Source organism: Mya arenaria, chromosome 10 (genome assembly GCF_026914265.1).
Source record: "Mya arenaria isolate MELC-2E11 chromosome 10, ASM2691426v1".
NCBI classification, from domain to species: domain Eukaryota; kingdom Metazoa; phylum Mollusca; class Bivalvia; order Myida; family Myidae; genus Mya; species Mya arenaria.
In genome coordinates this window covers 27,809,187-27,822,894 of record NC_069131.1, presented here as the reverse complement: position 1 = coordinate 27,822,894, position 13,708 = coordinate 27,809,187, and the positions used below count along the sequence as shown (strand labels likewise).

Sequence of the window (13,708 nt, the reverse complement as noted above, 5' to 3'; positions counted from 1 at the left end):
TACGTTGAAACAAAAATCTTCCTTACGCACATAAAATTACACGTAAAGCTGATTAAATTGACACAATATTCTAAGTAACGCACACAAGACTACTCGCAACGCTGATTAAATTGACACAAAATTCTTAATAATGCACACAAGACTACTAGTAACGCTGATTAAGTTGACACAAAAATCTTAATAACGCACACAAAACTTCTAGCAACGCCGATTAAGTTGACACAAAATGTTTAGTTACGCACACAAGACTACTCGCAACGCCGATTAAATTGACAAAACATTCTAAGAAACGCACACAAGACTACTCGCAACGCTGATTAAGTTGACACAAAATTCTTAATAACGCACACAAGACTACTAGTAACGCTGATTAAGTTGACACAAAATTCTTAGTTACGCACACAAGACTACTCGCAACGCCGATTAAATTGACACAACATTCTAAGAAACGCACACAAGACCATCGCAACGCTGATTAAGTTGACACAAAATTCTAAATAACGCACACAAGACTAAAAATTCTTATTAACACACACAAGACTACTTGCAACGCTGATTAAGTTGACACAAAATTCCCAGAAACGCACACAAGACTACTAGCAACGCTGATTAAGTTGACATAAAATTCCCAGAAACGCACACAAAACTATAAAGCATAATTGTAAAAATACAAATTGTTGAATATTGGTGTACTATTTTCTGTATCTTACCGTTTGCCACAGTTTCGAAGACAGATACTGTGTATGATGTATTCTCAAACTGTGGGGCATTATCGTTCACGTCTAATATATTAACAGTGAAAGTTTCACTTGACACTGTGTCTGTGCCATCAGTTACACTGCAAGCATAATTACATTGAATCAAAACCTTGATCATGTCGATAAACAGAAAAACTGAAGCTTCCTTAAGACTTAATTCCATTATTTTTCAGATGAAAATTTGGTTCGGTATGTTGCCATAAACTGTGGATAACACAGTTCAATCATGTATCATGTAGGGTCCAACATTTACTGTCTTTAACGTCAAGTCGATTTTTTCCATATAGAATAAATTACTTTAACACGAAGTCGAATGATTCCACACATCCTAACTTACAATTAAAAAAAGTCAAGTGTTTCCACAGGAACTATATCGAAAATATGTACATAACAGTCAGTCGATATGATAATTATCTAGTAATCTAAATATTCCGGGTTCCAAGGATATGCTTTATGTAGTCATACTCATCTGCCCTCTCCCATGTCAAGTTCAAGCTCATTTCAGCCAAATAATGGGCATGATCACTTTATGGTTGAAATATGAAGAATACACCAAATTATGTTTTTTTCCTGTTTACTTTTAATCAGTTTCAACCTAATTTACGTTAAGGACGTGCCTCGAAACGTTGACAGAATTGTAAATTATATTTTCCCTCATATAACACAATAGTTTAGCGTATAGTTTTTTTTATATTTTTAAACCGCAACCGCCAAGGTTTCATATCATTACAGCGTGCCGAATAAAGATATCATAGCAAATTATGCTAGTGTTACACTTAGATAATAAGAATGTTCAATGCATGGCATGTACCTATTTTATAATGTGCTTTATTTTAACGTACTAAAAGTAAGTTCAAGGTCAAAATACACTGAAACGCAAACAGTTGAGAATGTTGTCTATTTTCGTCTTTTCTATATTTTGAATTAAGCTGTTTTTGATATAAAAATGCTTTGCAGAAAAGTAATTTCTTATTTACTCTGTTTTGATCTTTGTTCAGTAACTTTTAAATGAAATGCTTTAAAAATGTAAGGAAAATGTGACGCCCTATTGCATGTTACCCAAGGCGGCCACCACACAGTACGTTTCCAATATACTTCAGTATAAGTACACTGCAATTGATTAATTTTAAAATATATGTCCTTTTGGGTAAATGATAAGAGTTTTATAATCTATTTCATATTGAAATACAACAATTAGCAAAATGTAATTATGTTTAATATCGACTGTGTTATTATTTCATTTTATTTATGATCTGGGTCAGATTTTATATATAAAAAACAACAACACATTACCAAATCATCAAGCAGTTTTAACTTTAGTTTATATGTTTCCCATATTAAAAGTCAATTTAACCAAAAAAAATCCCTTTTTGAGCCAATGTAGGCTTAACAAGCCTCATGACAGAACTTCCTGTGAGTCCCATGTAAGCACATCAAGCATGTATTTAAGCTTTTCACGTCCATCCAGTGTTTGACCAACCAAAGTGTTGATATTCTAGTTCCAAGTTAGTTACCCTCAATCAGTTCATCCTAGGTATAATACGTGTTGAGCAAGCCATATAGTGTTTCTAAATAAGCCCTCTGAGTGCCCGGAATCCAAACGGGCTTCATTGTGTGCCAATTCAACCGCCAATCACATTCCACATGACACTCGAGGTCTCAAACATTCCTCTGAATGCAATAAAATCAATTTTGTACCTTTCCTAATACATAGGAGTACCCAGATTGCTCAAGCCCATTTAATACCAAACAAACCCCAGACGGGCTCTACGAAAGCCAAGCCAGAGCTCAATTAACCGCATTTTGACCGGCATTGAAAATTATTTTATGATAAACAGTTGTCCAATCATGTTGTGAATGGAAATGCCATAGTGAACTTTAAATAGAGAAAAGAATAGACAAGGTACTCTCATTTTTGCGTTATAATTGTATTTTGACTTTGAAACGAACTTGACCTTGACATTGAGGTGATCATTTATGCTCGTTAGCATGAGCTTCATTATGAAATTAATGCATGGCATGCATTGAGATATACTTTTTACTAAGACTTAGTGTTATACACTTACACAATTTGCCATTTTGTTAAGACTCTCAGATAATTATTAACATTGAGACCAACTTTGGCACTCTGAAATAGTATGAAAAACTATAGAAACAGTAGCCTGAAGTTTAACTATAAACCCCTTTTAAAACATTGGCGTTTTCAATACAATCTAAACCCTTTACATTAGGATATTTTTTATAAGAAAGAAACACACTATTTGCAATTCTATCACCACTTTTTGACACAAACTACATATGAATATCAATGGAAATAAAGAACAGTAAATTCCATTATTTGACCTTGAACTGAATTTGACCTTGACCTTTAAATTGTTATGGTAATAAGAAATTTATAGAATATTATGAGAAAAGAAATAACCTTTAGAGTATTTACTCTTATATTCAAACATTACATTTTAACTAAATGGGCAATTTATGGCAGCTTTCTGTTTTTTATCATTTTAAGCATAGTCTGATTATAGTTTTTCAATGGAAAAATGAAGCTAGTCCGGTAGTGTTTTATTATCAAATTTACCTTTTGATCTCTTAAAGGACAGTGTCCTTGAAAACTGAACACTGGCAAGTGTAAATATATATTAAAAGGTGTTTTGGGATTAATAGTTACTTCTAAAATATGATAACAATCTATTATTTTGTAATTCCTCATATCACAAACTTTGGCGACCACCATGTGGCCAAAGTCACTTTTCATAAACAATGGACACAACGTATGAAGAAATTTGTACAACATCCTGGACACTTTGTCCACAACTGAGAACTTGAAACTCAAACGTGAAAGTCACATACTTCAACAGATATTCTATCAAGAAAATAACGTATAGAGAAGACAGTCGATTGGACACCTGAACAGAATGCCGTTGAATACAGATGCTAGCCGAAATGAGGCCTAATCAATGTCGTCAAATATTTCCTTAGATACTCTATCGATGCTTAGCTGTTTCGGTTCTAATCAGAAATCAAATTATTTCCACATATTTCTCCATATTGAGACTTGCGTATTATAAATGTATACAGATATTAACCCATATTACATTACCTACTGTAGTTAAAGTAAAATATGTCCACATACTTACTCACCTAAAAACAAATTCAAATGCGTCCACCGTTTCTCTGTCGAGAGCCGTGCCACTGGGTGTATATAGATCAGCTGATGAAGTCGTTGGCTGCAAGGTGAACGCCGGGGTAGCCGGGCTCTGTGTTTGTATGCTGTGGTAAGGAACAATACAATATGTAGTAGCAATTGTTGTCCTACGGATTTTGGCTGAAAAGAAATTGAACGGAGGTAAGAAATAGAAATTTGATGTTTTCTCATTTATTTTTAGAAAAAACGAAACCTTTGCATACCTACTTCGGGTTATAAAAAGGGGCATACAGGTTGCAAATGTCGTAAGTAGGAAGGTAATTTGAGTATGGTGATGGTAGTTACATGTATGGTGTAGCTGGTAGGAAAAGCAGTACTATTGATGGTTGCGGGTGTTAGGTATTTGGGGTCATGATGGAAGTGATGTCGTTGATGGTGCTAGTAATTTTGGTGTTGTAGTAAATGTTTGTAGTGCTTTATTGTCGTGGTAGAATGTTGTTGTTAGCGTAGGGATCGATAGTGTTTTAAAATGGGTTGGTATCAAAAAGACCTTTCGTTTTATACCAAAGAAGACCATATTCCGTGCAGGGGTTACGAAAGATTTGTCATTTGACAGATATCACAATACTTTGAAATTGGCCGTTAAATAAAATTTGTAAGGATTTTAGGGTAATAAAGACAGTAAAACTAAACAAAAATGTGTAACTATCGAAAAAATCGTTCGATTCCAAACATTCATGACACTGTTCATTCACCGGTATTTCCACATACGGTCAGGACAAGTGATTTTGATTTTATTCGCATAATTATGTCCGGCAGTGAAAATTATGTCAGGCAGTGAAAATTAAAAGTATACATCTTCTGAATCGGCGTAACGAGGCCTTTCTAATGGTTTATATGAAACCTAGACAACAAATAAAAGCCAGAATCTACAGTTGAAATGAAGGTAATTCGGAGCTTTATCGTGATCGATAGAAACCTTAATAAGTAAAAAGCGTTAAAAATTGAATAATTGAAAAACAATCTACCAAGTGATTAACACAAAAACAGCTCGCTTGACTATTCCACCGCTTGTTAGTTTAAGATGTGCTTACATGTAAAACATAAACCAGTCGCTAAGTCGAATTATAAGGGGCAATCATCTGCATTGTATGCGGTGAAAAGTTTTCTTACTGGATATATTACGAAAGTTTGGTGGTTGGGAGCCGTTGTATTAAGTTGCAATGTAAAACATGATATATTTGTGAAGATACACTACCATCCACGCGTTTTTTGGCAAAAACAACGCGTTGCCACCGCGGGAAAGATTGCGTTATCGCGGGAAATCAAGGCGATATATTTCCTCGGTATTCACCGCGTGCATGTTTCGGAAATCGTACGCGACAGCAGCAGATGGTTGCGGCGATTTCCGAAACATGCACGCGCCGTGGCGCAGAGATGCGGCCTACTGCGATATGCAGTTATTTTGACAGGTAAATGGTACAAATAGAAAATTGTACACGTAAATTAAACCGTGCTCGCAGACTGGGTTTCATTTAATTGCGAGGGTAATCTCATCCCCAAAACTTGATAATTATGTCGCTGGACTATTGAGTGTTTGTTCAAGTATTTTTGATAAGTAAATTAACTTAATATAGTGTTAATCCACAATCACACAAGTTTCACGAGGGCATTCGAAATTAAGATACTTTTTTCGAACAATGTATGAGTTTTATAAAACGATCTAGAATTATATGTATAGGACGATTACAAAGAAAAAGCATTCAGAGAATTGACAACTACCTTAATTTACTCGATGCGGTAGAACGCGTGGGAAATTATAAATATAAATAAAACACGGCGTATAGTGAAAAATAGATTAAAAAGATAGCGTCAGCGGTAAGGAAAATCGCGGCGATTTGCGAATGTGCAAAAACGCGTGGTTACATACAAACCCTTAACCAGAGTTTTTTAGTCGAAGAATGAAGGGCCACTTTTTGTTGTATATGCAAAATACAGTTATCTAACTTCGTTATTCAAGTAAGTCGGATGGTTGAGTACCGTTCCATAAAGTCTCAATGCAAAACATTCAGAAGTTGCCGAGATATTAACTTTTGTGCGCTTGCATGTAAAAGCTTAACAAGATTGTCTTTGTCGAATAATAAAGGGCAACTGTTTACATAATAAGTCTGAAATAGTCATCTAACTTGATTAATAAAGTAGATTGGATAGTTGGAAACACATGCATAAAGTTTCAATGCAATACATTATGCACATGCTGAGATAATGGCTAAAATTGCTTACATGCATAACCATAACCAATGTTTGACGTCGACGCCGACGTCGAGTAATATAGCTCTCCTTATCATTCGAATAGTCGAGCTAAAAATCAAAATATGTTGATGCCTTTCTGGTTAATATTGCTTGCTATTTACAAAGTCATTCCTACCCCTCCCCCAAAAAATCATAAGAGTAAACACTGACAGTGTGCAGGGACAGGTTAGAGCTCAAGGAATTTCGTCTTCGCATGTTGATCATTATCGAGTAAAATATCGTGCACTCTGGAATTTGATTTTCATTAGTAATACTTGATTGTATGTTACCGCCGCGCCCGCAGTGGTCATTAAATTCGCTTATATGCAAATTGATTATTGTATATAGCAACTAGGTCAACAAAATGGCCGCTGCGCATGCGTAGCCGTGGTGTCAAATTTATTCCAATTGAAAGGATTGAATTAAGATCTTAGTGTTCGGAGAAAGCGAATGAAAGTGAATATCACATTTTATTAAACCTCAGTTCAGACAAACACTTGCTTATATTGTCTTTGATGAGACTGTCACTTGGACGCAATAATAGATAATTAATTTAGAATATTGCAGTGTTATTGAGGCGTTTCCATAACGTTGGTTATAGTTCTATGTTGTACATATTTAGCATGTTTTGTTATTATTATTAAAGAACACAATCTAAGCAATCAAACGTATTTTCATAACTGAGGGCATAGAAATATGAGGTATATGATTAGTATGTATACATTGCGTAGTAATCGCAGCAAAGCTTACCTGTACGTCAAGGGCCCGCTACCACCAGTTGCGAATATGTTATAAATGCTTGTACCAGCGCTGAGGTCTTCGGTTATACTTTCAGACAGGTCACTCGGGCTGTCTGGTCTAAAAAAGTCTGGTTGGCCTTCAACTACAAAGAAAGTAAAAAACAATGAAACATTACAGGGAGGAATAACTGCTGTGCATATATATGGTCATGTTTGATTTTTGAATGTTAGCTTCAAATATTGTATATGTTAAGTTGCGCGTTGACATATTCATTGTTATTCTTGTTTGCATGCAATTTACAATTATTAATTTTAAAAGGCAATTATTTTGACAACTTAAAAACAACAACTGTGTGTTACAATATTTTGGTTATGTTCAGTTTAGATTATTAGAGAAGACATTTATAGTTGGAAGCATCGCAGCCAACAAGACGGAAATAGCGATTTTAATAACTGTGTATTCAGACAGACACAAGCATGGTGACAACGACAATACATTGAGCATGCCCTGATATATAATCTACTCCACGCTGTTGGAGAGACATACACATACACTTGTATAGCAATAAATTAAATCAATCGCTCAAGTCAATAAAACAACTTATCAAATTGAAAATATCAAAAAAAAGAAAATATTTAGCATTAAGAAGACAAGTTATTTGTAAAAAAATATGAGGGGAAAACTCGTACCTTTCCGATGGGTCAATGTGAAGACCACTGTAAATACTGTAAATACGCGTCCTGAAAACAATTATTGTCTTTTGTGTTACAAAATACAATGTGGGAATACATTGGTTCTCGGTTATACACACTCTGTTGATATATTATTTATGCAAATATCCAATTTATTCTTTTGCGAACCTCCTAAGAGCCAGATCATATTAAGTAAAGGTTAGAGTTAGTAATATGTATTTATCAAATTAATCATGAATAGATAAGTGCGATCACTTTTGTAAATAAACAAATCAAATTTACAAACATTATCTGGTTAGGTGTTAAAAATATATCTTGACCGACTGGCCGAGTCTGTTAAAATAAGCACCGTGTACCTGGTCAACGCCAATAACAACTGACCTTAGATGAGTTAAAAAATACTGCCGTTCCATTGATCAAAATAGTTCTAAGAACACTACGTTTTTGTTTTATAAAAACATATTAACAAACAAATATTTATACCAAAATGTTGTTAGTAAGTTATATCAGGCACAGCCGTGCAATCACTTTTGAAAAGTTCAAATTAACATTGACTGGTTAAGTGTAAAAATTATAATTATCTTGTCCGACTCGCCAACCCTTTGATTAAATCAAAGTGTGTACCTAGTTTATCACGATAACAACTGAATGTAGTTTCGGTAAAACAAATACTGCCATTCCATTGGACAAAATATAATTAAAAACACTACCTTTTGTGTTTTATAAAAACACATTAATAAAGAAATGTCCAAACCAAAATCATTAAGTTGAGACCTAGGTATATCTAACAGATGGTAATGATGTATGGTATAATGTGATAACATTAAAAAAATACAAAATTTATTTGCTGCACCAGTTTTTGTTTGTTTAAAGATGCATTTCATTTTATAAAAACAAAATTTATGTTATTATATTATTGGGATATCATACATCTAATAGCAATAACATATTATAAAAATCTAGCTATACTATGAAACAAAATAAAGACTAAGTAGTACATACCCAACATTTCAGCTTCATTCCTTATTACTTTGAACTCTGTTTTTATTGTGTCGCTGAAAGTGGCAAATATACAAATTGATGACACATAATACAGTTCTTTAATACTTAATGACGCAATCAACACACAGTCAATGAATCAAGTTACAAACCGCAAAGCAAAATGGTAATGCTATATGCTACCAATTAGATTGTTAATGTACTACCTTCATCCCTTCCACGCACGAACAGACTTTATATTTATATCTATATGGAGTTTAATTTTTAAATTTAAGTAATTGAATGACATATTATTGCATAAATCAGAATAATAGTTCATTGCATTTTTTTAAGTGAATGTGCCTAGCCTGTCTCTCCTTTTCAATGTGCATTGAATTGTTATTAATCAAAAGATGAACTATAAAGTAACAACTTTTCTTATATTATATAAATAACAACAAATACTTCAAATTGTTAAATTTAAGCACAGGGACTTGAAAGAATGATGCAGATCCCAATAGCTGTGTAAAATCAGTCATTTGACAATGATATATCACCCAAGTGGATTTTAGCCTTGAGAATATGTTGAAATATCGTCGATGCATTATTAATAATAGTTGTATTATGTCCCATGACGTGATAAGAGGTCATACAAATGATTTTTATTCTTCTTTCAGGGTCCTAACTGATTTTACCCAGCTAAGGCCACAGGCAACTATTTATGGTTAGCCATTGGCAGCAATGGGATCTGCATTATACTTTCAAGTCTCTGTGACTTTATGCGCTCTCAGTGGGGTCCTTAAATGCGCATAATAAATTGATGTATTACATATGATTACATCTATATCTATATACGTTCACATAATACCTGACGCTTAAATAGCTGCTTATATCATATGAAAGTTAATCTCTTCTTATTATTAATACATAAACTGTTTTCTCTATGAGTACATCTATGTATATATTTACATATTATATGACACTTAAACAGCTGCAAATAGGATATGATATACAATTTCTTATTCATCTCGTTATTAAGGATGTCTTTTTTATCATGAATATTTAAAAAGATGATGTCAGATGATGACATTTACAAATTTTCTAAATATCTTTTGAAAGAGATGATGTCAGAAATAGATATTCACAAATTCCCCCAGTGTTGAAAGAGTATATTACCTGTCTTAAGACCGTTGAAATGAAAGTATGAAACTATCATGTTAATACCTATTAATCAAATTGACACGTTTCTAAAGCAGTATTCAAACAAAATACTTAAGGTCGATAATGACATTTCTAAATTATCTTTAAAATGCTTTATTTTGGCGAGGGAATGCTATTGAACTTTCGAAACACGCACAGAACAGACACTATTATCTATTTGTTTCAAAACAAAGAAGAAATATGTCCAACGTGAATGTTAGTTAAACTTATGTTTAATTCACATAATATTGATGTTTAGAACGAACTATTTCATTCAAAGCATCGACCATAGTATCTCCTTTGCTGAAATAAAAATAATTGGAAGACTTTTCTTCATATATAATCATGTAGCATTTACATTGGTAATGTTAGGAGTAACAATTTAAAACATACCAAAATTTTCTTTCGTACATAGTGATAATTTGGCCAGATAACTTGAAATAAGATACAACAGAGGAAGTAATAAAATGCTGATTTTACTGGAAACCTCAAACGCTGGCCTTAAGTGTCCAACTATTATGAAACATTTAATTATTTTAACGAAACGGTGGCAATGGCGTTTTAAAGGCGCACTTGAAACATTGATTCCGAAAATGTCAATGTGAATAGAAATCTTCCTGTTTATGTGAACAAACAATATAATTATGGTAAAGATTTATTATGGGTAATACTGACCCTATTAAATACTTCACGCCAGGAGATATATTGCTGTGGTCATATGGTTATGTGATTTGCTTAATAAATATGTAGTTTCTATTGGGCTAAGACTTTATTTTGAAATATGGTTGTTATCATTATATATATATACGCATGGAAATTGTTTCTCGATTTATTTGCTAAAAACTGTTATCTCTACTTTCGGTAAGCTTAAAATGTGATAAGAGAAAAGAAATACGAAGATTGTAGCTTAATGTCGTATGTATAGACTCGAATAGCATATTGCACAATTATACCGTTTAGCTTCATGTTTGTTAATATTCCATACGTTTGAATGATAATATGATTTGCATGAATTTAAAACCTTATTGGCTGTATATTTATACTGTTATTACACTATTTCTTGTTTGTGTTGATAATAATAAAAACGAAATTCATTTGGTTTAAGGTCTTGATTTTGGGGGTATGGGTGTACTCCCGTTAATTGAATTGAAATAAAAAGTAAACTTGGGCGATTTAATGGAAGGGTGCCTGCGCCCTCCCCTAGATCCGCTTGTGGATTCCTCTTCTAGGTAATAATTAATGTTTATTTCTGGCCATAAAGCAAGTCGACAGTCTTTTAAGAAGACCAAAAATATATGCTAATTGTTTTAAATGCACCACGAATGCCTTTATATCAGCCAATGTGCTTTCGAGAGCTTCTAAATTACTTAACTAAACTTATAAATGATTACATCGACATTTGGCGGTCGTTTTTCGTTATATAATTGAAATTGGCGGTTATAATTTGCTGAAATCTGTCCGGCGATTCCATCGGGTAAGGCATGAGCCCGAACATTTAATAGTATCAACAAAGTTCATAAACACTCATAATGCTGTAGTTGGTCTTTAACTGGCGACAGAGACAACTTGTAAATGTGTCTACTCCTCGTATCCCATTTCACTGGATAATTAATTTCTTTACAATGTTCAATCAATAAGTGCTCAGCAACATACAAGTACGGGGCACGCCCACCAATTGCCACAGGATGTATGTGAAATATCAAATTCAACTGTATAAAACAGCTCTTCAACCAATATTGTGGTATGTGATGGTATGGTATGTTATGTTATGTTATATACATCAATAGTTAAACATGTTTCCATATTAATTTGTATGCTTTCAAATAAGCTTGTGGATGCTGATATAACGATACTTATGCTGCTTTGATGTTTTGGCTGTTAGTTTTAACGAGGGGTTCTTCTTCTATTTTGTTTTAACAATTTTTGCCCAAGAGTGTCTATGAGTGCTTTTAAAGGGACACGCTCATGATTTGTAAAATGTAAATTTACGAGTGTTAAAACTAAGATATCAACAGCTAGAACTCTTCATCAAAGAGGAAGAAAGTTCATTCAAAGAAATATATCACACAATATATATCTGACCCGTGATCAAATCAATTTGATACAGTGACTTATATATGCATGTATGTTGAAATTTGCTGAAATATCGTCTTTGAAGACTATAATTTTCATTAGCGTTAATAACGCTAATATACATTTAATAACGGCTGTGTTGTTGCGTGATTGGTTGAATGGCATTATCACGTGATGTTATCAATGTATTGTTAAAAGATTAAAATATACATCTTTTTGTCCTGGTGAAGTTGTCGATTGTCTGTTCGCACCCCACGAAAATCAAGATAGCATTTTATACTATTATTGTATTTTTCTTCAATTTCGATATCAAAGAGTAAACTATTGATAAAAGTTTTTTTTTTCAAATGCATTGCCGGGTAAACAATTTTTAACCCAAAACCGTGAGCGGGTCCCTTAAACAGGCGACATAATGTCTTGCGACTTGTAAATGTATCAGACTAATACTAGTCATATCCTTTTACACAGACATACCTTGCATTTTACAGCTATTAAATGCACACAAAAACATACAATTCAACGACACGCCTAAACTTCTGCACCCGGATGTATGTTTACTTAAAAGGATAATACACAGTATCAAATACATCTTCTTTTAATGGCAAATCTCGATTAACAATAGGTTCTGAGCACACGTTTACTGAAAGAATGTGGTATGCAGACATTTATTTTCATTGTGGCTTCTGTTTCTAAAACAAACTTGAAGTGTCTATGGATCCGTGTTTATTTTTCAAAATTCTTGTAATGTAAAAGCAAAGAAAATGTTTTATAATACTTTAATTTACTGAATCTTTAGGATCATTCCAGACAGGTATTAGGTAATATGGGTTTAGAAGGCAGTTGAGTATAGTATGAGGCCTGGACCCGATTTCTCCTAAAACATCTTATAACAAGAAGCTAAGCTTATTATTTTCGTTTCGATATGAATTGTGAAATATTCACATTGTTATTAACGTTAAAAGGAAATACTCTAAATGAATATCAAAATAAACTAACTTTTAGCTACTAAAATGAGGATAAAGTAAGAAAATTGGCTTAATTAAACAAGTTATTTTATCTTGTTACCTTCGAGAAATTAGGGCCAGTTTATTACAGTTTCTTAAATAAATATGCATGATATGTTTTATCTAAAAGTATTTGACCTATGAGTAGCATTTTCGAACATGTGCATAAATACGCATTCCAAAGTAGCAAACCATAACTTCATTCAGTGTTCAGCCTCACGCATCCGCCGATTAGATGAAGGGACAGATTCATAATTAATCATTAAGAACAGCTATGCCAACCCCAAATCCATTAAGCAAGTTTTAACCATCAATTTTCCATTGAGTATAGTAAACGAACCGTTTTAACCGAAACGTTTATTGCGCGAGTTATTTAGAAGCTCAAGCATGTCCCATAGATAATATTAGGACATCTGGGGAAAACTTCTGGTTTAACACTAAGGCCAATATAAATTATTGCTAGATTGCCATCCATTTTTTAAATGAGGGCGGGGTAACATTTTATCTCCTATTTCTCTTAGAAGGTCTTTCTTATTGCATATTGCATATTGCATGTTGGGCCATATACATGTGTTTCTAGACGAACCACGAACACCGTCGTGGAATTTCTCCTATCTGACATGAGTATGAACGCCGTTCCCGGACAGTACCGTTGAGATACGCAAAAACAGACCTCAGTACAATATTTTTTATTTGAGTCAAAAACCTTTAACGGGAGACGGGAAAAAAGGGGGCAGGGGATGAAAATATAGCAATGAATTTATTGTCGACGAAGAGAGTAAGCATGTATTTGTGTACTCCTGACCGGCACCAAGCTGTGTCCAG

At 33.5% G+C, this 13,708-nt stretch overlaps 1 protein-coding gene across 17 annotated transcripts in view; it reads right to left on the bottom strand.

Moving 5' to 3' along the window:
* The window catches only part of LOC128205812 (adhesive plaque matrix protein 2-like), a 63,997-nt gene that overhangs the window by 27,627 nt on the left and 22,662 nt on the right, over positions 1–13,708 (bottom strand). For all 17 annotated transcript variants that reach the window (XM_052907775.1, XM_052907777.1, XM_052907783.1 and 14 more), the window contains 5 exons: positions 8,631–8,683; positions 7,626–7,676; positions 6,946–7,078; positions 3,900–4,028; positions 711–838 (listed from right to left, as the gene is read on the bottom strand). In XM_052907775.1, coding sequence (XP_052763735.1) covers positions 711–838; positions 3,900–4,028; positions 6,946–7,078; positions 7,626–7,676; positions 8,631–8,637 — 448 coding nt within the window. In that variant the 5' untranslated portion in view covers positions 8,638–8,683. The remainder of the gene's footprint in view (positions 1–710; positions 839–3,899; positions 4,029–6,945; positions 7,079–7,625; positions 7,677–8,630; positions 8,684–13,708) is intronic.